Here is a 25296-nt window from a genome sequence, read left to right as displayed (position 1 = left end):
CCTCTCACATCAAAGTGAACTTTATTAGCCAATTTCTGAATGACACAGAGAGGCCTGGGATATGGCCGGGAGGGGAAGTTATTATTGTATTGACTTTGGGCCTTTTCCAAGCCCAACAGCTGCCTCTCTGAAAGAACCTGTGGAAGTCAAGGGAGGGCTCAGAGGAGAGTTTCCTAGACATGGCACCTTCCCCAGGGCTGATCTTTTGTCTAGTTGCCCCCTCATGCCTCCAGCCCTGAGGTCAGTGAGAAAGGTGAGCCCAACAGCCTGCTCTTCAAGTGGGCTGTCATTCCTGCAGTTATCAAGTCTCAGGGCCAGGAGGGAGCGTGGAACTCACTGCATCCATGCTCCATGCCAGGGCAAGAAGCCCATGCACAGCATGCCTGATGAATGGGCCTGCAGCCTGAGTCTGAAAAGTGACTGGGAGGTCAATCCATTGTCGGTCAACTAAGATCCCTCAACAGTCTTGCCTAGACTAAACTGAAATCTACCTCCTCCAAAAATATGACTATTAGTCCTGACTTTTCCCTATGAAGACACATAGATGATGCTTGCTCCTTTCTCCCTGTAGATTTTGGAAGCTTCATAGTCATACTCCCCTTAACGCACCCTTTGGCTTTCTCAATTGTGAAATCTGAAGCCAGCTTCCAACCTCTCTCTGCAGATAACCTCAGCTCCCACTGTACTGCAATGACCTTATTATAAACTTCCACCTTCACTACTCCACCCCAAAACTTCTACCTTCACTATTCTCTTCACCTTCCCTCCAGGCTCAGAGAAAGATGGGTCTTCTCCTTTCCAAGGCTGACCCCTTCCCACCCTCAGTGCCCCCCAACCCAGGGCTTGCTCCATAAATGACAACCTATTTCACTTCTTACACTTGCTTCTCCACTCCCTCACTGTCCACTAGCTCTTTTCCTTCTGACTACAAAATGCTCAGTAGCTTTTGATGAAAAAGGAGAAAATAAGCCTCTTGGTCTGTCTTGCTAACCCTCTCCAAGCTTCTCATCCACCTTGCTCATTCCATCCACCACCAAACTTCTCAAAAGCAGAGAGGACACCTGCTGCCTCTGCTTTTTCACCTTCCAGTTGCTCCTCCTCCCACTTTGATCTGGGTTCAGTCCCTGCCTGGTCACCAACATCACTCTCTCAAAGGTCACTGGTGGTTTTGCCACTGCTTCCAAAGACCCCTTCTGATCCCCACCTGCTTTCTGCGGCATCAGACACTGTTAGCAACCTCCTCCTCCTCCTCTATTAAATCCTCTACTCACTTGGCTTCCATGACAACCCTCTCTCCTCACTCCCCTCCACCTTCACTGACCAATCATCATCTGTCCATCCTACCCACGTTGTTGCCAGATTCATCTCCTGAAGCACAGCTCTGACAGCTCCCAATAAGTACTCTGTTCTGAAACCTTCCATGGCTCACCACTGCCTGCAAAAATAAATAAATGAATAATGGAGTTGTAAAATCATGCAACTATATGTAATTCATAATATACAATAATCTGTCAGGTTTTCAAATTTTTTTAAGCAGCAGAATCTTCAGAATCCATTAAGAGATATCTTTCTCAGAAGCCCAATTTTCAAGCACATGAAAACACATGCTCTTTAAATGTGGCTCTTATTGAGCCCAGGAAATTCTAGGGTTTCCAAAACACAATTGGAAAACCAGTGAACAAATTAAACTCCTCAGTCTGCAGATGAGATAACTGAGGTCCAGAGAGGGGAAGTGATTGGCAGAAAGTGGCACAGGATGTGAGTTAATCAACACATTTTCATTACAAGCCTATCAGGTACCAGGTATGTCCTAGGTGCTAGAGATATAGCAGAGAACAAGAGCAACATGATCCCTGCCCGGAAGGAGCTGACAGTCTAATGGGGAGTGAATCAGCCACTATAAACCATCACTAAAGTGGTCCCAAGTATTCAAAGCCTATAGCAGGGGATGATTGGAAATCCCAGTGACTCCTCATCGAAGCCTCGGAGCAGGGTGAGATGAGGCTGCAGAAGCAGGCATGGGCCCTTAGGCCTTGTTGAGCACTTGACACTGGTCTCAGAGTCTGGCAGGCCGAGAAGTCATTCCTGGCATTGCGACTTGACCATCGGCATTTGAAAATAATCCACTGCTAAATGTAATGTTGTATCCTGGATTAAATTGTGGAACAAAAAATAGACATTAGTGGGAAAAAAACCTGGGGAAATCTGAATAAATTCTGTAGTTCAGTTAATAGTATTATACTAACACTAATTTCTTGGTTTTCATAGATGTACCATGGTTCTGTAAGATGTTAACATTCAGGGAAGATGATTGAAAGGCATATGGAACTCTGTACCATTTTTGCAACTCTATTGCAAATCCAAAATTATTTCAAAACAAAGCTTGTAAAATATATATAAACCATTTTCAGAAAGGGGAAAACTGGATGTGGGGAGACAGATGACAATAATAATGATGACTAACACTTAAACAGTTTTTCCTGTACACCAGGCAGTGTTCCATGCACTTCACATGTTTGGCTCATTTAATCCTCACAACTTCAAGAGGTAGGTGCTGTTATTTCTCCCTGTTTTACAGAGAAAGAACCTGAGCACAGAGAAGTTAAGTCACTTGCCCAAGGACACACAGCTATCGGGTGTCAGAGCTGAAGTTTAAGAATTCCAATCCAGGCAGATTAGCTCTCCAGAGTTCCATGTGCTGGACCATTACATTTTACTCCCCACCTCAGTGCAGACTGGCTATACTGTCAGTATTGTAAAGACCATGAGTGCAGAAGAGGAAGAATCAACAGAACTGGAATATGGTGGTTTAGGAAGAGGTAAGAAGCAAGAGTGACTCCTGGGCTCATAGCTTAAGAGCAGGAACTAAAACCTGCTTTCCTGCTGCTTAGTCCTGTGTTTCTTCTTGTCACTAAAGGAAACCTTCTAGTCCTTTTGCATTCTGTTTGTGCCTACCTGTCCCTTTCTCTTATACATCCCTAAAACACAAAACAAACTGGACTGCCTGCTTTCCTAACACAGGTGACACCTCTTCCACCTCCGTGTACCTCCATGTTTTTGTACAAGCTGTTCCTTCCACCTAAGATTCTCTCTCCTGCCTCCTTTGGTCCAAATCTGATCTGTCTTTCAGGGTCTCAGTTAAATGTCCCCTCCCCCAGCAACCTTCCCTGCTTGTTTAAAGATGATGAGTGAACAACCATACTATATCACTTACTTGCTTCCATCTTCTCCACCCAACCAATCCCCGGGCAGCCACATCTTCCCCGCTGGCCACACCCTCTTTGGAAGCTCATTTAAGATCAGAGGATCAAAGAAGCCTGACCTAAAGAAGGAGGGGGTGCAGCCGGGTGCAGTGGCTCACGCCTATAATCCCAGCACTTTGGGAGGCCAAGGAGGGCAGATCACCTGAGGTCAGGAGTTCAAGACCAGCCTGGCCAACATGGCGAAACCCTGTCTCTACTAAAAATACAAAAATATCGGGGCATGGTGGTACACACCTGTAATTCCAGCTACTTGGGTGGCTAAGACAGGAGAAACGCTTGAACCTGGGAGACGGAGGTTGCAGTGAGCTGAGATCAGGCCACTATACTTCAGCCTGGGCAACAGAGCAAGACTGTCTCAAATAAAATAAAATAAAGATGGAGAGGATGGGAGGGTAAGAGCAGGGAACAAGAAGACATTGGTACATCTGGGATTGCCCCTTCAAACCCATGCCTTCAGCTCCTCAATGTGCCTGGCACAGAGCTGAAGGCCACCACCGTGAATTCAATTCAACTCTGGCCCTTAAAGCACTCAGCAACCAGATGGGAGATTCCTGGCTGCCACAAACTAAATTTCATAGCGCGTTCCCCAGTTTAAAACCCTCCGGGCATGATTCACCAATCTGCAGGCCTGTCCTTTCCTCAAGTCTTAGGCTCCGTCTACCACCAGTCAACCCTTTGTGGGCCCCTGTTGTGGGCCCCCCACTCCCCTGACTATTGCTTACCTTCATTCCTTTCCTCGTGCTGACCCTCTACCTTCAGTCCAGTGTCTTTTATGTCTCTGCCCTCCAGCACTTACCTTGGTCTGATAGATGACTCACACAGACCCTGTGTTCCCTTCCCTGAAGCCTTTACACCAGCCGCACCCCCGGCTAAACTGGGTACTTTTTCTGTGACTTACCAAACCCACACAATCCCATATCAAATATTTGTTTACAACATTCGTTTCTATGTCTGTCTTCCCCCTCCCCCTCAACTAGATTGAGTTCCTTTAGGGCAATGACGATGTCTCTGTATCCCCAAGCCAGGCACTGTGTTTTGATACAAAGAAAGCCCAGGTTACATTTGTTAAATGTAAAAGGCCATACAGTGAGTGGGTGAGTGTTCATGAGAATGCCAGATCTGACTACTTCAGCGAGAAACCGAGACACTCCAGGGCCGGAACCCAGACAGTGGGAATAGAGTGCTGTCTTTGCCCCTTCTACAGTGAAGAACCAGAATTTACATGTTATCAGCAACAGCCACTTCCCCTCTGCTCCTGCCCGCCTAGAGGGCTGGGCAAAGGGTAGAGGCAGCAGGGTCCCGCCAGGGTCTGGGGCGAATTCAGCGCGCCTTAGTGGGAAACTCTGTCTGTCTTCCTCCCCCAGGGGGAGGGGATGGGGATAGAAGGACCAGAGCAAGGGGAACAGGGCAGGCCTGGAGGGCGCAGTCGCCTTGGCAGAAATCCTACCACACCCGGATGTGGTGGGTGGTGAACGGGATGGGGCGGAGAGTCCCTGCCCTGCCAGGGATACTGACTGGACGATCCACTTTAGCGGGAACCCCACAAATCTCTCAAAACTAAGGTCCTGGAAACTGGAGGAGAGCTCGATTTCAGGCTCTGTTTGGGCAAGGGCAGGGCGCGGTGTGCTTCAATTTTTGGAAAAGGAACCCCCGAAGGGAGCAGGGATTAGAAAAGAAACTCTACCAGAAACCTCAGTGGGCCCGTCTCACCCACTCATGCCCACCACCGACTTCTCTGGCAGCTCCCCGTCGCCCCACGCACCGCTGCCTCTCCGTGGAGCCTCCAAGTGGTGCAGAGGAGAGGAATCTCCGGAGACTCGGTTCTGTTGCGAGCCCTGCCACGTTCCGCCCCGGGCGGAACTCTTCTTTGGGCCTTTGTTTCCTCGTCTGTGAAATGGGAGCAGGGTGGGAGCAGAGGACTTGCAGAAGCCCTGCCAGCTCCGACGCTGCTAGCCGGGATTCTCCATCCCGCCCTCTCCTCCACCGCCGTCCCCAGACCGGTCCTAACTCCACCCCCAACGCCCGCGCCTCGGCTTCGCCGGCCGCTAGGGGTCACTGCCTGCCTTTGTCAGCGGAGGAGGAGGGCAGCCCGCACTCCAGCCGGCTCCCCAGCTGGAAGGCGGACGAGGGGAAGCTCCCGAGCGAGGGTCCTGAGCCGGACCCAGCGGCCCGCACTCGCGATCCGCCTCTGCTTCGGTCAGGAAGGCGCGTGCGCTCGGGCTCCGACCGGGCCCCGGCGGGCGCGCATCGAGGCCAGGAGGGGGTTAACGCTAACCCCTCCCCTCTGGCTGACATCACGGGCGAGCGGGTGAGAGGCTGGAGCTCGGCGAGTGAGAGAAAGAGAGCGAGAGCAGCGAGCGCGGCTCCACATTGTTGCGGATCGCCGGCACCCGGCAGAGCGGCGGCGGCTGGGACGCGCGACGCCTCCGACCCGTTCTCCTCGCGCCCAGCCGCGCAGCCAGAGCCACGCGGGCCGCCGGCCGTCGAGCCCGACGCCCGCCGCCTGGGCCCCGAGCCTTCCGCGCCGCCCGGGCGCGTCCAGCCACCCTCGGAGGACGGCCGGCCATGGACGCTTGCAAGTTGGAGCCGAGCGGGAGGGTGTGAGCGCGCTGGGGCCAGGAGCCCGCGCCGCGCAGCCGGGCAGCGGGGCGCGCCGGGGGTGGGTCCCTCTCCCCAGCCCCGCTCTGCGTGGAAGAAGAGGGCGGGGACCGGCGCCGGGAAGAGAGTGGAGGAGGAGAAGGGGCATGACTCGTGCAACTTGCGGCGGGCATCTGCCGAGCCTCTGAGCCGGCGACGGCCTGGGGTCCGGACTGCGGCCGCGCGGATCCCACCCAGCCCACCCCGCCCCGGCCGACCGCTGCAGCTGACCTGGATCCTCCGAGCGCCTGCCGGCCGCCAGCGATCTTCCTTCGTCTTCCGGGCTGGTTTCTGCAGCGCGAGGAGCGCTGCCCTCGCCGCCCCTCTCGCCGGACCCCCGGCCCCCGATGGCTCGGATGGGGCTTGCGGGCGCCGCTGGACGCTGGTGGGGACTCGCTCTCGGCTTGACCGCATTCTTCCTCCCAGGTAAGCGCGCTCACCTCTGCTGTCCCCACCCCCATCCAGTGCCTCCCCGGGGCTGGGAGCCGGATGGCGGGCACGACTGGATTGTGGGGAGTGAAAGGAGCCAAAAAAGTTGGGTCACGGCTTGGGTAAAGGGGGTGGGAGGTGGCACGGCGGAGAAAGAGGTTGAGAAGCCGAACAGCCTGCCCTGCAGCGAAGCAGTCGGATGCACTTCCCTATGTAGCATGAAAGCACTTTCTCCGCTCAGTTCTTCACAAAAATAATAATATGTAATAGCGTTCTATTTATTTAATAACCAGCTCTCTGCTCGGAAAGCAGTTTGGAAACACTGCGTGTTACATAAATGCAAAATAATCACCGTAATCACGGTCTCGGGGTGGGAGACAACAGCCCCAGGAGGAGGGCGTCAGTCTCGGAGCTGATGGGTTGCGGGTTTGGAGTAGGCGGGGGCGGGGGGGCTTCGTTTCTTTCGGCGGCCCCTTTGCCAGACGGCTCAGGACGCTCGGGCCCCCTCCCGCCCCACACCGCCCCACAGCGGGCGCGGAGAGCCGGCTGCTACAGCAGAGGCAGCTCCTCGCTCACCTGCGGTTCCTTCCCTGGAGGGTGAGGCCGGAGCAGCCTGGGATTGCAACCTCCGGGCCTGGCGCGGGACCGGGCTCCCCCTCGGAACTCTGCTCCCAGCTCTGGGGGCTCTCCCTGGAGGAGACGCCGCGGGCTTCGTGCCAACCAGGTAGCTGCATGACCCACTTTCCCGAGGGTGCCCCGCGTGTCCTTCCTCGAGGTGCGGGCTGCCGGCAGCCGAGGGGTTAACCTCGCGCCCGACCCCGGGGTGGCCCTGGTGGCCCACTCTGACGGGTGGGGTGGGCTCGGAGGCTGGGACCGGCCCAGGCATATTGTGCTGGGGAATGAACTGGAAAATGCGTTTAGGAGGCAAATCCGACCGAGTCCCTTCGCCTGGATTTAACCCTTTGTGTCCCTGGAGAAGCTGCCGAGCTCGCCGGCTGGCTGGACACCAAGCGCGGGTCAAGGGGTGTGGGGAGTTCCTCCAGCTCCCTGGGTAGAAACCAGAGACGACCTGCAGCTCTAGCAAGATGGGATTTTGAGGAGGGGGGAGGATCTTGACTGGAGCAGATTAGGGGGTCAGTGTACAGAGACCCTCTCCTCGTGGGCCAGGAATATTAGATCCCGAGTTCCTACAATGTGCGATGCCGCAGAATGGCCAGGCAGTTTGTTATCGAGAGACCAGTCTGGCTGCCTAGTTCCGGGGCTAGGGTGCACTCCTGGAAGGCAGAAGCCTGGCCTCATTCCCTTCTATGCCTCTTCTGCTGCCAGCCAGCTCACTAGGAGGGCCCCGCCAATCTCCTGAGTGGTGGATGCCTGGGAAGCAGTTTGTGAAAGCGGGTACTGGGGTGCCTCCACCCCTGAAGCCTGGGGTGCTGCCCTGCTGGATGTGGGGGGGGTAGGAAAATCCAGGGCTCACAGGTGTCACTGCTCACCCTGCCCCCAGAGGGTGGTCTTGGTGAGAGCCAGAGGTCTTCTCACACTGGATGGCCTAGGAAGCCAGCCTGAGATACAGAAGTTCCGGCTCTAGGACTTGCCTGGCCACTGGGATTTGAGCTTCCAGGAACCCTTCAATTACATATGTCCTCATCCAGAACCCAAAGAAAGGAGAGCTTCCCAGAGCTCTGGTTGGTCCAGTACACTAGGGGTTAATGTAATCCTGGGATGGACAAAGGGTGGTGGGAAGGATTGGGAGAAGGGGAAGGAACTCACCCCGTTCTCCCCTCCTTTTGTTATTCTCTTTCCCCAGCTTTGTGATTCCCTTCATGGTTAATTCCTTCATTGGGGGCTAGAGGCCTGCTGTGCTCCACCCACTCAGGAAGTCGGAGCTGGGAGGTGAACTCACCTGGCTCAAGGTGGATACAACCCCTGCCAAAAATCCACATGAAAGGGTGGGATGCAGAGAAAGGAACCAGGGTTGAGAGAGGTACTTAATAAATGCTCTTCCATCGACTATAATTGACTGATGGATAGCATCCATGCACCCAAGTTCCCGAATCGCCCAACTCCTCTGCCCAGTGCCTGGGCTCCTGGGGCCTTCTCTGCTTGCTTGCTCTAGGGTCCATGAGTGCAGAGAGGCAGGTGGATACAGTTGTGCCCAGTCTGACACTTGGATGGAGGCTGGTTGGCCCAGAAGTTGCAAGTCCACATCCTACTTTGCATCACCTGCCAGCTTCCTCCCCATTGCCCGCTATAGCATCTCTCTAGGGACTTGCCAGTCTGATGCTCTTTTCAGGGTTTTCCTGGGCTGTGGCAGGGAACCTGGGTCTAGGGGTTTGAGGAAAGGAAGAGGGAGGGGCCTGGAGTATGTGCAATTGCCCCCAGCTTCAAAACACTCCCAATCTGGCTATTGAAGTGTAAACACAGAAGTATGTTTTCAACAACACAGACTTCACTAAGCAGTGTGGTGAAGCCCCCACAGGCCTCTGTTTCCTGAGATGACAATCCACGGTTTCTTCCTGTTGACTTAGAGGAGAGGGTCAGTGGGGCAGGTGGGTTACATCCCAAAAAGAGATGGGGGAGCACGAGGAGGAGGCAGAGAACCTGCCTGAGAAGCAGGTGCGTTGAGCTGGTGTCCCACCTACACCACACCCTCCCTAATTGGCTTCCCTACACCTTTTGTCTGGAAAGAGAACACACACCCCAGGTGTCATGCACACCCTCGGAAGACCTGTCGGGTCACAGCACACCCTTCTCTGCAGCCTCTCTCCGCAGCTTGTGCAGAGCTTGCTGCCATGTGGTCTTTGAAATTCCAAGTGTCGGGGCTATTGGGTTATTTTCCTTCCTCTCTCTCTATTTCTCACATACAGTGGTGTGCTTCAGCTTGCTGGGCAAGGCATTATGGCAAGACCAGTTCTGCTGGCCTGGGGTTTGCAGCATGTATAAGTGGGAATCTCCTTACCCATTTATAAGGCAGCACTGTGGAGTGCCTTGGAATTGGATTCTAGGCCTCCGTAGTCAAGACTGGAGGGGAAGAGGAGATACTGCAGAACTTGGGCCCAGTTGCCCCAGCTGAGTGACCCAGAAGGCATCTCTTTAACCTGAACTTGTGAGCATATGGGACAGGTAGCCCTCGTTGCCTGAGGCTGGTTGAGGTTAAGAGTGTTATCAGTTCTCTTCTCAGCCACTCACATTTGTACAATGAATCCACCTTGGCTACTGCTTGACCACCGACTCTGTTGTATGTTGCCAGGATGGTTGAGCTGGCCAGAACCCTAGTGCTGATGTCTGAGCAAGTGGGCCAGGCTTGCGGGGGGCAGAGGGTCAGTTCCAGTTGCTGTGTCTATGATACTGCCATTGTTTAGCAGCTGACTAATGTTCATTGTTCAGCACAAACAGAAAACACCCAAGGGAGGTGTGAATGTATCTTCGATTTTTCCGATTGTATCTTTTCCTGGCTAACCTGGTGAATTGAATGCCTCCTACCTCAGAGACGGACAGATAGAGAGGTGTCAGCATATTCACCTGTTCTGCTGATTTAAAAAAAAACAACTTTAAACATTAGCCAGTGTGCCAGGCTAGAATGGTCATGAGCTAGTTGTGGAACTTAAGCTGTGACATTTCTGACAGTCTGCATAGGGTCTCACCTTTAGTATAGAGTGTGTGTGCACACACGTATCCAGGGCTTTGTGTGTTTGTGTTGGTGATCTGCCATTCACTGCGCATGTGTGCATCTGTGGGGACTAGGAGTAGGAGGTGTATGTACTTGGGTCTGTGGGTCACTGTGGGACTAGGGCCATAAATATGTAACATCAAATGTATATTCACATGTAACTGACTGCTTAGAACTTTCTGACTAGGACTTTGTGAGTGGTCCGGACTTGAGAATGCGTCTCTGATGTGTCAGAGTGTCAGTGAGGGTGACTTTGGGAGGGCGCCCAGGATTTGCCCTTGGTTAGCTCTTCTAGGACAACTACCGGCCCCTTTGGCAGGCCGGAAGCCTCTATGCCGCTGCCTTTTTCTGTTCTGCCCTTGGCTTTAGACTGGGCCTCTGCCTCCTCACAGGGAGGTGCTGAAGACCTTGACCACACCGGGAGAGAGATTCCTCTCTTGTCAGCCTTCTGTTGTTTCCCTGGCAGGCAGAGCAGCACTGGAACCTGGCATTACCTGGGGCCTGGCCTGCCCGACGAGTTCTCATGATCCGTGAACGGCTGGGAGGGGCAAAGGGAGGCAGTTTTTCAGCTCCTAATTTGGCATCTTTGCTTCCTACATGGGTACTTAAGAAAAAGAATCATGGTGTGTGTGGGGAGGGGAGGTAGCATGCTCTGGGCATTTTAAAAGGGTGTGAGCATGAGCTTTGGTCCTCCGTGAGGGCCCTGCAGAGCTATGTGTGCCCAAGTGGGCAACATACATGTGCCTGGAAGCATCTTGGGTTCGTGACGCAGAAAGCAGGAGCCCCCTTATTGGAAAAAGAAGTGGGAATAAGGGACAAGGAGTGGGGAAGAGGGTGGTCCTGGGAACCCAGCACTCTGTGCCCAAGCCCAACTGGAAAATGTTTCCCCATGATGCCCACCCCTGTCCATAGAGACCAGGTCTGCAGAGCCAGCAGCAGATGTGCTGGCTGGGGTAGGAGGTAACTTAAGATCTGAGCAGGGATCACCTTGCAGAGGGAATGCCCTGAGCTGGAGATAACACCCTTTAGTCCAGTTAACCCTTTAAGCTCTGGATTCTCTCATGCTGTTGGGGGCTAGGAGATGCGGAAAGGGAAGAGATATGAGAAAACACACGGAACATAGTATCTGTACCCCAGCCCATTCCACAAGGAGAGATGAACTTGGTATAACAGGAGAGACCCAAGATGGACACAAATAAAGACTTTCTGACAGCAGATTATAGAATCTTCAGGGCAATAGATTATCCCAGGTTTGCCCTGGGTGGGGGACGGGGAGGCAATAGGTATGTATTCTCAGGGGGTGGGGGGCTCGTGGGAGGTCTGCCTTTCACAGCCTCCCAGGAGAGAGCAGAGCAGCAGTGGTCCCTGGTGCAGGGAGAGCAGCAGGCAGCTCAGTTCCTCTCCCTACAACCTGGTGATCACCCCGTCTTGGCAGCCCAGCATAATGAGATAGCAAAGTGGTGCCCACTGGCCTGGGTTGGAATCCCCGCTCTACCAATTACTAGCTGAGTGACCTTGGTCAAGTCACTTTATAGGCCTGTTTTCCCATCTTTTTTTTTTTTTTTTTTTTTTGAGACAGAGTCTCCCTCTGTCCCCCAGGCTGGAGTGCAGTGGCGAGATCTCGGCTCACTGCAACCTCCACCTCCTGGATTCAAGAGATTCTTCTGCCTCATCCTCCCGAGTAGCTGGGACTACAGGCATGTGTCACCACACCTGGCTAATTTTTTTGTATTTTTAGTAGAGACAGGGTTTCACCGTGTTAGCCAGGATGGTCTCAATCTCCTGATCTCGTAATCCGCCCACCTCAGCCTCCCAAAGTTTTCCTATCTTTAAAATAGGTTTTTGTTAATACACATTCCCAAAGAGGTTTGTGAAGATGAGATTGAGAATGTTGTATGAAAAGTGCTTAGCACATTGCCAGGCATGTGGGCACATGCAGTGAAGTGAACTTCTATCCCCTATGCCTTCCCTCTCAATGGTCCTGGCCCCTCTGAATCTGCTACTTGTGTTCCCTTGAGAAAGAGCCACTCAGCTGCCTGCACACTGCTGACCTCACTTCCCGTATCCCCAGCCAGGTGCTACTTGGGAAGCGAGTCCCTGCCCCCACTGGGGAGCCAGGCTGTCTGTGGGTACCTGCACAGGCCCAGCTGAGGTGATTGAGGGCTACCTAGGCAGCAGGTGCTGTGCGGCCTTTGTTCTGCCGCATGTCACTGAGGGCTCTCACGGCACCTGCCTCGCTCCCTGGCTGTGGCCCAGCTGGGGCACCATTGCCTATCTGGAGGCTAGCCACGGCTGTAGAGAGGAACTGGGACTCAGCCCCTGCCTTCCTTCACTTCCACATTTGAGGGGAAGTTGGGCAATAGCACCCTCCCTCCAGGACTCCATTCGCCCCGTGAGATGGTATCAGCCAGATGGGTAGAGAATCCCTGCTGGGGTCACCTCCTTCTCACTGACAGAAAGTCCTTTCAGCCTCCTGTTACAGACTGATTCCTTTTGCGAACTGTCATAATACTGTCTGTGGCACTCTATAGCCACAGTTTCAGCTGAGCCTCTCAGGAGCCCCATGTGAATGTCATTAGTGTTGTATTAGTTCCATTTTAGAGACAAGGAAAGGGAGACCTAGGTTTAGTAACTTGCTGACCATCTTATGCTGTTGTGGCCAAATTAGACACTGGGTCGTCTGACTGCAAATCCAGTAAACTAGAAGGATGAAAAGATCGGTGATGGACAGATGGAAGAGGATGAACCGGGCCAGTAGGATGTTAGAAAATGTCCATGGGATGGTCCTCTACTTTACCAGCCGTGACCAGCTCACACTCCCCCAACAGCAGGGCAGAGCCTGGCAGCTCCCTGGGGAAGTGAGGAATAAGTTGAGGATATAGGTTGGAGGGTGGCCCAGCCGGAGCTGACCACAGAGCCCAAGTTGGTGTAGAATAGAGGATGCCTAACAGTGGAACATTCCTGGGGGCGGGGGAAGCAGTGTCCTGGAGCATCTCTCTCTGGGTATCTGGGCTGAGACATGGGCAGCGCCCCTGAGGTGTGAGCATAGAGCCCCAGGGCACAGGCAGGCACAGTGCCAGGGTGTGGGCCTGGCCCAGAGCAGAGAGCAGGTGTGGACTAGACAGCGTTGTGGACTAGACAGAGCAGCAGAGAGGCACGGGGGCTGGCGCTCTCCTGGACAATCCCCCACCCACTCTGGTCAGCACAAACCCCAATTTCATTCTCAGTTTATGAGGAGTCTCATTACCAAGCCACAGACAATAAAACCCGCTAGGCCACTCTGGCCCGGATCTCATTAGAGGACATTAGTTCCACTGGCTGGTGGCTCCACTGGGACACAGCTGCGGGAGTTGGGACACGGCTGCGGGCGTGGCCCAGGCAGCAAAACAGGCCAGTGGCCATGGGCACCAGAATGTCCCATTGGGAGTCTGAGTTCAAGCTATGGGCTTAAATGGAGTCCCTCCCCACAAAGTCCTGGAATGCTTGCTTCTCAAAGCTAGAAACGCGTGTCCTGCCTGCCCACTTGGATGCTCAGTTCTGCCCCCTGCCTGAAGAGGAGAAGGACACGGCTCCCTTCAGGGCTAAGGAGCTGGCCTTTTCTGGGAGGAGCTGGGTGGAAGCTCAGCAAATCATCATTCCATGGAGGAGGGCCCTTGGGGACAGGGGACAGCACAGCCTCCCACACTGTGTACATCTGGATGTGCTCTGAGATATATGCCCTGGCACCACAGATGGACTCTGGAGTCCTCACAACAGTCTTGGCCTGAATCTTGGCCTTTCTGTCTGAAAAGTGAATGTAGGGAGTTGGGGACCCTGGAGAGGAAGCATTTCCCCTCACCTATAGATGGAGTTTCATCCATGGCTAAAAGAGCCAGCCACTGCAGAGAGCCAGCAGGTAGCCTTGGCAGGGGCTTCCTAGTCCCACCCCTCCCTGGCTTGAGTATCGTATCCTCAGTCATTGTGCCAGGGCCTTGGATTCCATCTTGTGGTTCTTCCCACCAAAGACAGGAGGATTTGTTTCTTAGCAGATTCTGATGCCTGCTGGCCGGCAGCCTCCTCTCTGCCTGTACCTTCCCCTGTGCTTTGCATTCCTCCCCTGCAAGCCCACATACCTGCTGGTCATCAGAACACCACCATGGCTTGAAGGATGTGGCCATAAAAAACAAGACAGGAGCCAAGGCAAGCGTGTCCCTTCTCGATGCCTCAGGCTTGTGAAGGAAAATGAGCACCACGCCCAAATAACTGGCTTTTAGCACACACAGGCTTACTCGGGGTGCTCCCATGGTGGGGGGGTCACACGGGTCAGCCCACGCTTTCGCAGGTGCCCACCAAATGAGTCAGTGGAAATGGGAGCGCCAATCTGCTAGGGCAGATGTGAGTCTGCCCTGCTGTGGAGGAAGGGGCTGCGTGGGCTCGTGGAGCGCCCCTGTGAGGCAGCCCCTGCCGGCAGCTGGTCTGGGGTACATGCCCCTGGTGGGACGGGGGAGGCAGCTGCTGTGACTGTTCTCTGTGCCCCAGGCACCCTCTTCCTCTGTCCCAGTGTCTTGTGGACAAATGCTGTCAGCTGCTAGGACAAGGGCAGTGGAGGAGGTGCCTCTGGTCCTAGCCAGCTCTGCCACCACATCATGTGGGTCCCACTGCAGGGGAGGATGGCGGCACGTCCTCAGTCTGCTGCTCCAGTCTGCCCACATTGCTCCTTGGGTGAATCCACCTAAAGCACACCTGAGGGGGCACAGCGCCTCCCTAACTGGTCCCCCACTGCCCTCCCCTGCACACCATGCTTTTCATGCCCAGCACTTTCCCGCCTCAGTGCCTTTGCACATGCTGTTCCCCACATTCCCCCTTATTTCCCGTAAATACGAAATCTAAATACTGAGGTCAAGAGCCACTTCTATCATGAAGCTTTCATGACCCTGCCCCCCAAGCTAAGGATAACTTCTCTCATCTCAAATCCCCCAGTGTCTCATCTATGCCACCCCTGCCACCAATTACTCTCCATCCTGCTATCCAGTCACTGGGGCCTGGGATTTGTCTTCATCACAATACTGAGAGCTCCATTGCTGATGAGGCTTGGTTTCTCCAGGGCCTGGCATAGGGGACCAGTAGTCCATTCTGGGTGGATAGACAGTTGCTTATTTGAACTATTGATGAGGATAATAATAACACTCATATTGAGAATTCCTGGATGCCAGGCACTGTTGTAAACATCTTACATGTAATTACGTATTTAATCTTCATAACAGCTCATATGGAAGGTACTTCTGTTCTCCCCAGTTTTACATATGGAAAAATGAGGCCCAGATAGAGCTTAGGTAACTTGTCCGGGGTCACGCAGCTAGTAAGTGGCAGAGTCAGGATTCTGATTCCAGAAATCAGGCCCCATGTCCGTGATTATACCATGTGGCTAAGCTGCCTCTCTTCCTGGGGGGTGGCAGACAGGTGATGGAGGAAGACAGTTTCCTAAGCCTGGAGTCCTCACAAGACCTTGCTTCCAGAATCTCTTCCCACCCTCACATAGCACCTTCTTATTCACGTTCCTGTCCCTTCCATGGTGCAGCGAGAACCTGGTGTTGTAGTTGTACATGCCTAATGCATTTGGGGAGTTATTAGTGCTGAATCTTCAGAGAGTCTTGGCACGGGTTGAACATCCCCAATCCAAAATCCAAAACTTTTGGAGCGCCAACATGACGCCACAAGTGGAAAATTCCACACGTATCCTCCTGAAGGGGCGCAATCCAAAGGCAGTCAAAACATTATTTCATGCACAAAATTATTAAAGCCACTGTATAAAATTACCTTCAGGCTATGTGTATAAGGTGTATATGAAATAGAAATGAAATTTCGTGTTTAGACTTGAGTCCCATCCCCAAGATAACATTTTACATATACAAATATTATAAAATCTGAACAAATTTGAAGTCTGGAACACTTTGGGTCTCAAGCATTAGGGATAAGGGATATTCAACCTGTATTACTGGTATATCCTGCCACAGATACTGTTGTGTCTTGGGAGTATTCATGTGGCTGTGCCAGAGTGGAATGTCTTGATGTTATCACTGTTGCATCTCCTGAGTCTTTGGGCATCACTGATACCATTTGGGCACCCCCACACACACCATGTCTCATGGTGAGACCAGAGGCAGGTATAGTAGCTCCTCTGAGATAATCTGCCTGGTCCCCCAGTGGGTGTTCCCAGGCCAGCCCGAGATCCTGGGTGGATCCAGGGCTCAGCAAGCTGATCCTATGCCAGAGCCTGTCCTAAACTTCTGGAAGGTTTCAGGCCCTCTTGCCCTCACCCAGAGATCCCAAAAGATGGCAAGGGAGGGGCCCCTACCAAGGATTTAGGGTGTTCACCTGTGCTGCCTGCTTTGATCTCCTGGGATAAAAGGGTTGGTGCTTCCTCTGCCTCAGGCAGGATCAGGACAGCAAGCTGGAGAGAGAGGCATTGATCCTGGGTCCAGGCGTCCTCAGCTTCACAGGCAAAGGCAGAGAACTATCCCAGAGAAGAAGATCACGGGGGCAGAAAAATCAAAGCCCTTCCCCAGGGTTGTGGCTGAGGACTAGGAGTTGACTCCAGACAGTCCCTGTGCAAATTGTCCTCTCGAGGGTCACCCAGGGCGATGCTCGTCCCAGCACATGCTGACCCTGCAGGTCACCATGCAGGCTCAGGCCTCACAGACTCCCTTGCTTAATTAGGAAGGTAATGCGGCTGCAAAACAGTCATCTGATCTGTGCCGACGCCAAAGCGAAATTCCTCCTAGACCCTCCGCTGTTCTAGATTATCCATGCTCCGTTAGCTTGAATTACCACGCGGCCTCTGTGGCCCAGACACAAGCCAGAGCTATGCGATCAGCTCCTGGGGCTGAATCTGCCCTGCACCTAGGAAGTGCTTGGAAGCAACAGGAGTTAGGAGGGCGTAGGACCTGCCTGACTCCCATCCAAGCCCGAGCATTGCCCAGCCAGCACGAGGGGACCAGCATTGCCCAGAGGCCCCTGCCCCGGGGCCTGCAGGTGCCTGCCAGGCCCCTGAGCTTAGCCACTTTTATGTCCCTCTCCTCTGCCTGCTGGGACCAGGCTCCTTTGAGAGGTTTTGAATCAGTGGGAGAGGCTTTCTGCAGCAACTCCTAGGCATAAATTGGAGCAGAGGCAGGGACAGGCATCTCCCTGAGTGTAAATAACAGCCACACTGCACTGGATTATTTTATCATGATTGCCCACCTCCCCGGTCCCCGAACTGTCCTGATCTCATTGGCCTAGATTGCTGCATCTCTCAGAATGATGGAGGGGCTGCCTCTCCCTTCCCAGGCAGGGTGGCCAGCCCTGCGATTGACGCACCCTCCTACCCAGCAACTCCCCAGATTTATCCCATGTCTTTATGGTGCCTGGAGAGTCATCAGTGTCCTGGGCCGGCAGAACACTCTGATGATCTCCACTGGCATGATGGATGGGCCTTTGGGGGAATGTATGTGACAGCCCCCTGCTCCCGGCCTGCCTCTGCCCTAACCACAGCTCCATTCCCCACCCTCCCAGAGGTCAGATGATGGGCCTCGTGGCCAATCCTGAAGGGATGGTAATGATGGAAGAGGGAGACAGCGTCAGTCCTCGGCGCCCACCTCTCAGTACTGCTGCAGGGTCTTTCTGGCCTCCTCCCCAAGCTCTGCTCACAAACACCCTTCCCAGGAAATATCCCCATTACCCTCTCTCATCTCCCATCACTCTGTTACTGCTAGCCCCTCGGCACTTGTGTACACAGTTTGCGCTGTAATGATAATCTGTGCTGGTTTATGTGTTTCTTTACAAGTGTTTTTATGTCCTCTGTGTGTGTATGAGGAAGGTTTATGGTGTGTGTGCGTGTATGAGGTCACGTGCTGTGTGTGTGTGTGTGCACATGCGTGCATGTGTGCACGCGCCTGCTTCTGATTAGACTGTGATCGCCATCTTCTCCCACACAGGTGGGGGACTCTCACCCCACTCCTGGGGTTGGGGGCACACCCTGGCTACTAAGGGTGGGCAGAGAAGGAGGGGGAGCCAATCAAAGATGATGACTGTCCAGGCAGAGTCTGCGCTGCCCCCCAGCCGCCAGTTAGAGAACCAGCGAAGGTCGATCTTAGATCATTGTTTTGTCTACAGGGTCACAAACAACTGGTTTGACTATTTTCCCCAAGAAATTGACTGAACCCAGTGGTTATTTTGGAGTCAAATGATCTCAGCCTGTTATGACTTACCTGTATCAGTGGGTATGTCTGTGTCTTCTCTAAACAAGTTCCCTTAGCTGTACAATGGGATGAGATGATAAGGGGCTGGAAGGAGTGAATAACACATGTGGTGTGCTTAGCACAAACAATAATTTGCTTGATCCAGAGAAAGTCTTCGCACCACTTGGCTGTTGTGAGCTACCACTCAGAGGGACTCCCAGTCTGGAGAAGGAGGGTCGGTTCCCTGGGGCTGGGGAAGCCAGGCCTAGGAGCCATCCTGGCTGTGTGTGCCCCAGAACGCTGTGGGGAGCCCCTCTGCTGGGCTCCTGTGACTTCTCCAGGGTGGTCAATGTGAGCAGGGTATGTCTTAGTCTCAGGCCCCTGGGCTACTGGAGATCCACCCCCATCCCCAGATGATCACCTAGGCAGGTGCCTCCTGTGTTCCCTTCTGAAAGGGAAGCAAGGGTTTCACTCAAGGTGCAGAATTCTGGTTGCCCCAAGTGCCCAGTGCCAGTCCCTGTATGAATCCCACCGCCCTGGATGTGTTGTGGGAGAGGTAGACAGGTTCATCCCGGCATTCACTCAATATGTGCCAGGCACAGAGGTGGGAGCTGTAGACAGCAACAAACATAATATCCACTCCAGCACTGCATGGCATCCACGCTCTGACCTCTGACCTCACACACAGCAGGTGCCCCCTGAGTGTATCATCTCTTTCAGGCAGGAATGCAAGTTGGGTTGAGGCCTGGGTGGATGGTGGAGAGATGGAGCTGGGGTCTTGTGGGTCACACCATCATAAGCCCCTCACTCTCCTTAAGCCAACCTGCTTGGACATGAAGGGACAGTGACACTAGGCAGGGGCCTGCATTCTCCTTCATTCTGCAAAGATGAGTTAAACACCTGAGCCCACCAGGCACAGTGACTCACACCTATAGTCCTAGCACTTTGGGAGGCCAAAGCAGGTAGATAACTTGAGGTCAGCAGTTTGAGACCAGCCTGGCCAATATGGTGAAACCCTGTCTCTACTGAAAATACAAAAATTAGCTAGGTATGGTTGTGGGTGCCTGTAATCCCAGCTCCTCAGGAGGCTGAGGCAGGAGAATCACTTGAACCCAGGAGGCGGAGGTTGCACTGAGTCGAGATCACGCCATTGCACCCCAGCCTGGGCAACAAGAGTGAAACTCCGTCTCAATAAAAATAAAAATAAAAAAATAACCTGAGCCCACTTGTTCTTCTCCCGGACCCAGGTCTGGAAAGAGCCTCCCAACTGGGCCTGCAGCTGAAGGTACCTCCCTGCCCTGCAGGGGAAGGTGGAGATGATGTCAGAGAATCCTGGAGCCTCAGCATTGGAAGGGAAATCAAATGCTGTAGCAGCCCGTTCACTTCCTAAAACCCCTAACCACATTCCGGCCTGTTGGTCATCCTCCAGCTGCAGCTGAATCCCTCCACTGACAGGGTACTTACCACCCTCCATGGAAGCCAGGACAGCTCTGACTGCCCCCAGCTCCCCCTTCCCCCTGCAGCTCCCTCCCATTAGTGTTGGAATCGCATGGGGCACATGTGATCCTGCAGGCATTTACAGACAGCCCCGGGCCCCATCTCTCCTCTCCTGAGTCTCACACACCTCACCATCTCAGGTGCTCCCCTTGGATCCCCAGTAACAGCTCCAGATGTGGGCTGCCCCACCCGGCGATGTCAGCCTAGGATTCCCAGCTGCCACAGCTGTCCCAGATCTAGGAGGAGGCAGTGTGGGTGGGCTCTCCAAGCTTCCCCGCCTCCCTCTATCCCTTTCCCAACCCCCACCCCTTCCCACCCCTGTTTTCCTTTGGATTAATGATAAATTTCAGTGAAAGATCTGCTTATCTCCAGTAGGAATTAAGGAATTAAGTTGGCGATGGGGAGAGAGAGGACAGGGAGAGGGAGCATATGCAGAGGGTCAGGGTACAGTGGGACCGTGGGCAGGGCAGGACAGGGCAGGGATGGCGGGGCTGTGGAGCAGTCCCCTCTGCCTGCATCAGTTCACCCTGGGGTGGGCTGGGCTGCGCTCCCCACCTGCCTGCACCGTCATGGGGGATGGATGTGGGGCTGCTTGGGGAAGGGTGTGGTGACTTATGGAAGGAGGTGCATCACAGGGATCCTGCAGGTGGGGTGATCTGGCAGCCTCCTGTGTCACCTGTTGGTGCTTCATGCCATGGTGCAGTGGCTCTGTGACATGTCATGGCCCTGGGAGGGCGAGCCACGGGATGTGGCAGGGTGGGGCGCCCCGCTTTTGGCATTAGGATACAGAGGCACATTCTGCAGTTGGAAGTCCAGGGGCCACCAACCCACAGGTGGCTCATGAGTGCCGTCCAGGCACTAACGCAACTCCCAGGCAGGTCCTGGCTGACCCTTGAAGGGGCCCACCCCAGAGGCTGCTGCTCCTGCCTCTGCTTCTTTGGTGGAACTGACTGAGTTTGGGTTCCTGCGGCAATGGCTGAAGGAATCTCTCACCCCTAGAGAGTCTAAGCTTCGATGTATCCTCAGAGCAATTCAGAAGCCTCTATCCTGAATACCAACGGGGGCCACTCAGGGTCTGCAGCATCCCTTGCCCCGAAGCCCAGAAGACTCTAGTTAGAGTTTCTCCCCAAGTCCCTAGGCTTGCCGCTCCTTGGCACCCCCCGGCATCAGATGTCTCACTGGCAAGCAACACCGGGCCCAGGACTGCGGCCCTGAAAGGTGCCTCCCCTCGCCAAACTCTGAGGCTAACCCGGGAGAGATGGGAGCTGCCCTCCGGAGGGTTGGGGGTGAGGAGGTTAGAAATGAAGGCAGGGTGGGCCAGAGGACATGACTGCCCCTCAGGTCATTCAGGCCAAGCTTCGCCTGCCCCAAATAAGTTTCAATCACTGCAGTCCCATTCTTTTCTGACACCCCCAAGGCTGGGAGTAGGGGTTAGTGTTCGGTAGCAGCAGCCACCAGAGCCCCTGGAGATAGGAGAAGATAGGGGCAAGGCTGGGCAGAGACAGTCACAGTCGGGGGTAAGGGTAGGGAGTGGGGAGGGAAGGGGGAGGCGTGGCACGTTGGGGAGCTTAACACTCAGGAAGCTGGGGGAGGCCAGGAATTGGGGCCTCAAGTCCAGGAGTCGAACTGGTTAATAATTAGTGACTCTGGTTAATAAATCATGGACTTTTTTTTGCCTAATTTCAGCTTCTCCTTCCACCCCACAACCCTAGAGATCTTTCTGGGCTCTGCCCAGGCCTCAGAAAAGAAGCCCCCACCCCCATCCCTGCCCTGGGCTGTCACCTCCCAAGTAAGATTCGCCCTCTGTCCCTCCACAGCCCTCCCGAGGCCTCTGACCCCTCCCCCAGCTGGTTTCTGGTCTCCAAAGCCAGTGTGGTGTTTAATCTCCAAGAGAGATTAGTGACCTGCTTTCACCGCCCTCCCCCACAGGCTGCTTGGATGCCCCTAAATATTCCCTGCTGGAAGGGCAGGCCCCCATGGCCACCCAGAGAGCGTCTCCAGGTGCCCTCCTTGACGGTGCCACCCACCCCACCCACTGACCCACTTGGCTGCAGGCCCTTTTTGCTGGCCAGAAGGTGTCATGGGGCACCCTGTGGGTAACACTGCCCAAACGCCTCAGGTGAGGTCAGTCAGCAGATGTTCCTTGGGCATCTACTATGTGCCAGGCACTATGTGTCAAGAAAAAGATACTTTAAGCAACTGGAATTGAGGTTAAAGGCTGATGCACATGAGCGGGGACCTGAAGACCAGGTGACTCCAGGACTGGCAGTTAGGGTGAGGAGAAAAGCGGACACTGGACGTTTTTCATCTCTAACTCTGGGATGCTTCCGTTAACAGTCAGGCAGGTTTCTGGGTTTGTGTCCCTTTTGCAAGATTGCACCAAGGGCAGAGATCTGCTTTTGTAAGGCTTGTTGTGGTCAGGGAGAGGGAGGGAGGAAGGAAAGGGGAAAGGGGGAAAGAAGTTGCCTCCTTCCCCTTTGTTTGAAGGTTTTGAAGTTTCCCTCTTTTTGAAGGGTTGAGGCAAAAGAATGAGAGGTCCCTCTCCCGTCCGAAACCTTGCATGTGCTGGGGCTGAGAGTATAGTAGTGACGGATTAACTGGCCTCAAAACAGGTGAGGCCCCTGTCTCCCAAGTAATCTTCGCACGAAGCCCCCAGAGATTTACTTAGGTGATGAAACTATGCCCGGGGCTATGGTGGAGACATGGGGACCTGAACTGGGAGAGGGGAGGGGAGGGGAGGCTTCTCTGGGACCGTGACCTTGATTCTGAAACCTGGAGGCTGAGAAGGAGTGGGCTGGGACGTGACCAGGACAGCCAAGGGAGACCCAGCCACAAGCATGCCTGGAAGAAAACCAGCGCCTCCACGGCCTGTGGACTGGGACTTGAAAAGAACAACCCCCCAATCTGTCCTCTCTGATTTCAGCCTGACCTGTGTGCAGTCCAAGCCCAACTTGTCCAGAGCCACCCTTGCCCTCTTTTTCCCAAGACACAGCCCTCCCTGGGCTCTTCCCATTTCTGTGATGAAAGCCCAGTTCTGCTGTGCACGGGAGCCGTGGCTCCCTCCTTCACCCCTGCCTCTGATTTGCTGTGAGTTCTTATCCCATTTCTGCAGGACCCCTCCCCAATCCTAGCAGCACCATCCCGCCATTCCTATGCAGTGTGACAATAAAAAGTGTCCTCAGACTTTATTGAATGTTCCCCGGAGGACAAGAGCACCCCAGTTGAGAAAACACTGGTCTAGGCCTTCACTGCAACCAGAGCCTCCTTTTCCAAAACTGCTTTTTCACTGACTGCTCTACACTCCCACAACTTTACACGGACCTATTTTAAGTTCCAGTCAAAATAAACTGCTCCCAGCTTCTCCAGTGCACTCCTCGGCCTTGGCTCCCGATGATGGCTGAGCCCCAACACACCCACCTGTGAAATGCAAGGCTCGAAGACACCAACCCCTCCACCCCTTCTGTATTGTTTAGTATTTACTTTCTGTCCTCCCCTCACTCTGTACCTGAGCTCTTTGAAGGATAGGACCCAGCCTTAAAATCTCTGCAGGCCCTAGCTCAGCGCCTTGCACACAGTAGGTGTCCCATAAATGTACAGTAAACCGATGGGAGCTGGCTAGCTTCACAACCCCGATAAGCTATGAGGTTTCCTTCTCCCATGCCCCTTTCTTTTTTTTTTTTTTTTTTTTTTTTTTTTTGAGACAGAGTCTCACTCTGTTGCCCAGGCTGGAGTGCAGTGGTGCGATCTCAGCTCACTGCAACCTCTGCCTCCTGGGTTCAAGCGATTCTCCTGCCTCAGCCTTCCCCAGTAGCTGGGATTACAGGCACTTGCCACCATGCCTGGCTAATTTTTGTGGTTTTAGTAGAGATGGGGTTTTACCGTGTTAGTCAGGCTGGTCTTGAACTCCTGACCTCAGGTGATCCACCTGCCTCGGCCTCCCAAAGTGCTGGGATTACAGGCGTGATCCACTGTGCCTGGCCTCCCGTGCCCCTTTCTGTTTTTTGTTTGTTTGTTTGTTTTTGGCAACCCTATTTAACCCCCATGCCAAGAAAGGAAAACCTCTGATGCTTCCCTTTTACTTGACACCTCCCCTCCCATCTTATTTTGTTTGCAGTAAACAAAATCATCTTTTTTCCATTTGCTCAACATTTATGAGCACCAGGAAACTGCGGTTATGTGTGTGTGAAGTTGTGCGTGGATGTGTGGTTTGACAGGCGGGTGCTGTGAGATGGCACGGTTCTTTGCGTGGGGTGTTTGTGTTTGAGTCAGAAATTATACTCTTCATACCAGGGCTTGTATGGGGTCTTCTCTCCTACCAACTCCTCCACACTTCAAACTCCTCTCACACTGGGCTTATGCCCTCTGTAAACTCTGACCTTTCAGTCCACCATGCCTTTGCTGTTCCTGTCTCCTCTGCCTGGAGGACGCCTACTTCACCAGCTGGCAAACTCCTACTCATCCTTCAAAGCCCAGTGAAATCTTACCTCCTGTGGGACACCTCTTGTTTCTCTAATTCTCCTTCCCACATTCATCATTTCTTCCCTGTATCATCATGGCACTTTGTGACCAGTCCTACCGCAGCAGTGATCATGTGAGTGAATTTATTCTGTGTCCTTGATATCCTTCACATGCATACACACGTATGCAGTGTGTGTGTGTGTGTGTGTGTGTGTGTGTTTATAGCCCTACTGGCAAGCACTTGGTAGATTCTTAATACATGTTTATTAAATAAATGAGAATAAATTGCTTACTTGGTTTTCCAAAGCATTTTCTTTGTACTATGTTAGAGGAATGTCTCTGTGCAATGACTCTGCCTGACCTTCCCGCACTGCTCCCACGTGTTCCTGAGCATGTCGACCTGTGTGCATACTGCAGCGTTCAGCTGCACATGTGTGCTTGGGTGTGCATGTGTGCGTGCATGTGGCTCTGGTTCAGCACTTCTGTAAATGGAAAGCTGTGGCTGCCCCTCCCCAAGCTGACATTCCCTCAGCACGACGCCCCCACCTTTGAGGATTGAAGGGGTGACTGGGTGGTGACCTCCCCCAGGCAGATTTCTCTACCCACCTGATGTCCCCCTCCAAGAACGGTGACCCAGGGCTTCCCATCCATCCTGGGGGCTGAGCTCTCTGCGGCCTCGTCACATCACACTCCCTTCCCTATCCATCTCTGCCCTGTTTAATTGGAATTTGGCTAGTGGAGACCATCTGTTCTATTCCGGCCTGTTTCCATGACAACCAAGTGGCTTGAGACTGAGGTTTGTGGTGAGAGAAGTGGCCTGGGGGATGCTGGGAAAAACCAGCTAGGTCCTCCCCCTCAAACCCGCTCCGCCTCGCCCTGCCCTCTCTCCACAAACCCAGAGTGAAAATAAAGCTGTTCCCTGCCTGAGAGTTGGGGAGCCCTCGAGCATCACTCTCCGCTCCCAGCCCCCAGTCCCCAGCCCCAGTCTTTCCCAGGCTCCTTTCAGGCTTCCTACACAGGGCTCCCCTCCCTTCCCACTTCCATTCAAGAGCACCTTCTGCCCTTGCAGACTAGGGAGCTAGCCCTTCCCTTCTCCCCACACCCCCAACCCTCCACCCCTGGAAGTGAGTGCTTCCTCACAGCCTGGTTA

General features: G+C 53.8%; 1 protein-coding gene and 1 long non-coding RNA gene across 2 annotated transcripts in view; one reads left to right on the top strand and one right to left on the bottom strand.

Annotated features, from left to right (window-relative positions):
* Positions 1 to 6091: 6091 nt before the first annotated feature.
* Positions 6092 to 25296, top strand: part of NECTIN1 (nectin cell adhesion molecule 1) — a 66978-nt gene continuing 47773 nt past the window's right edge. The window contains exon 1 of the mRNA XM_033207800.1: positions 6092 to 6326. Within this exon, the coding sequence (XP_033063691.1) occupies positions 6248 to 6326 (79 nt within the window). The 5' untranslated portion in view covers positions 6092 to 6247. The remainder of the gene's footprint in view (positions 6327 to 25296) is intronic.
* Positions 15627 to 24876, bottom strand: LOC117081623. The gene is made up of 3 exons (XR_004436207.1): positions 24753 to 24876; positions 16351 to 16426; positions 15627 to 15716 (listed from the first exon to the last, which is right to left on the bottom strand). It is a non-coding gene; the product is annotated as an uncharacterized LOC117081623 (long non-coding RNA).

Source organism: Trachypithecus francoisi, unplaced genomic scaffold, assembly GCF_009764315.1.
Source record: "Trachypithecus francoisi isolate TF-2019V2 unplaced genomic scaffold, Tfra_2.0 Lachesis_group8, whole genome shotgun sequence".
Taxonomy (NCBI): domain Eukaryota; kingdom Metazoa; phylum Chordata; class Mammalia; order Primates; family Cercopithecidae; genus Trachypithecus; species Trachypithecus francoisi.
This window is presented reverse-complemented; position numbering and strand designations above follow the sequence as displayed.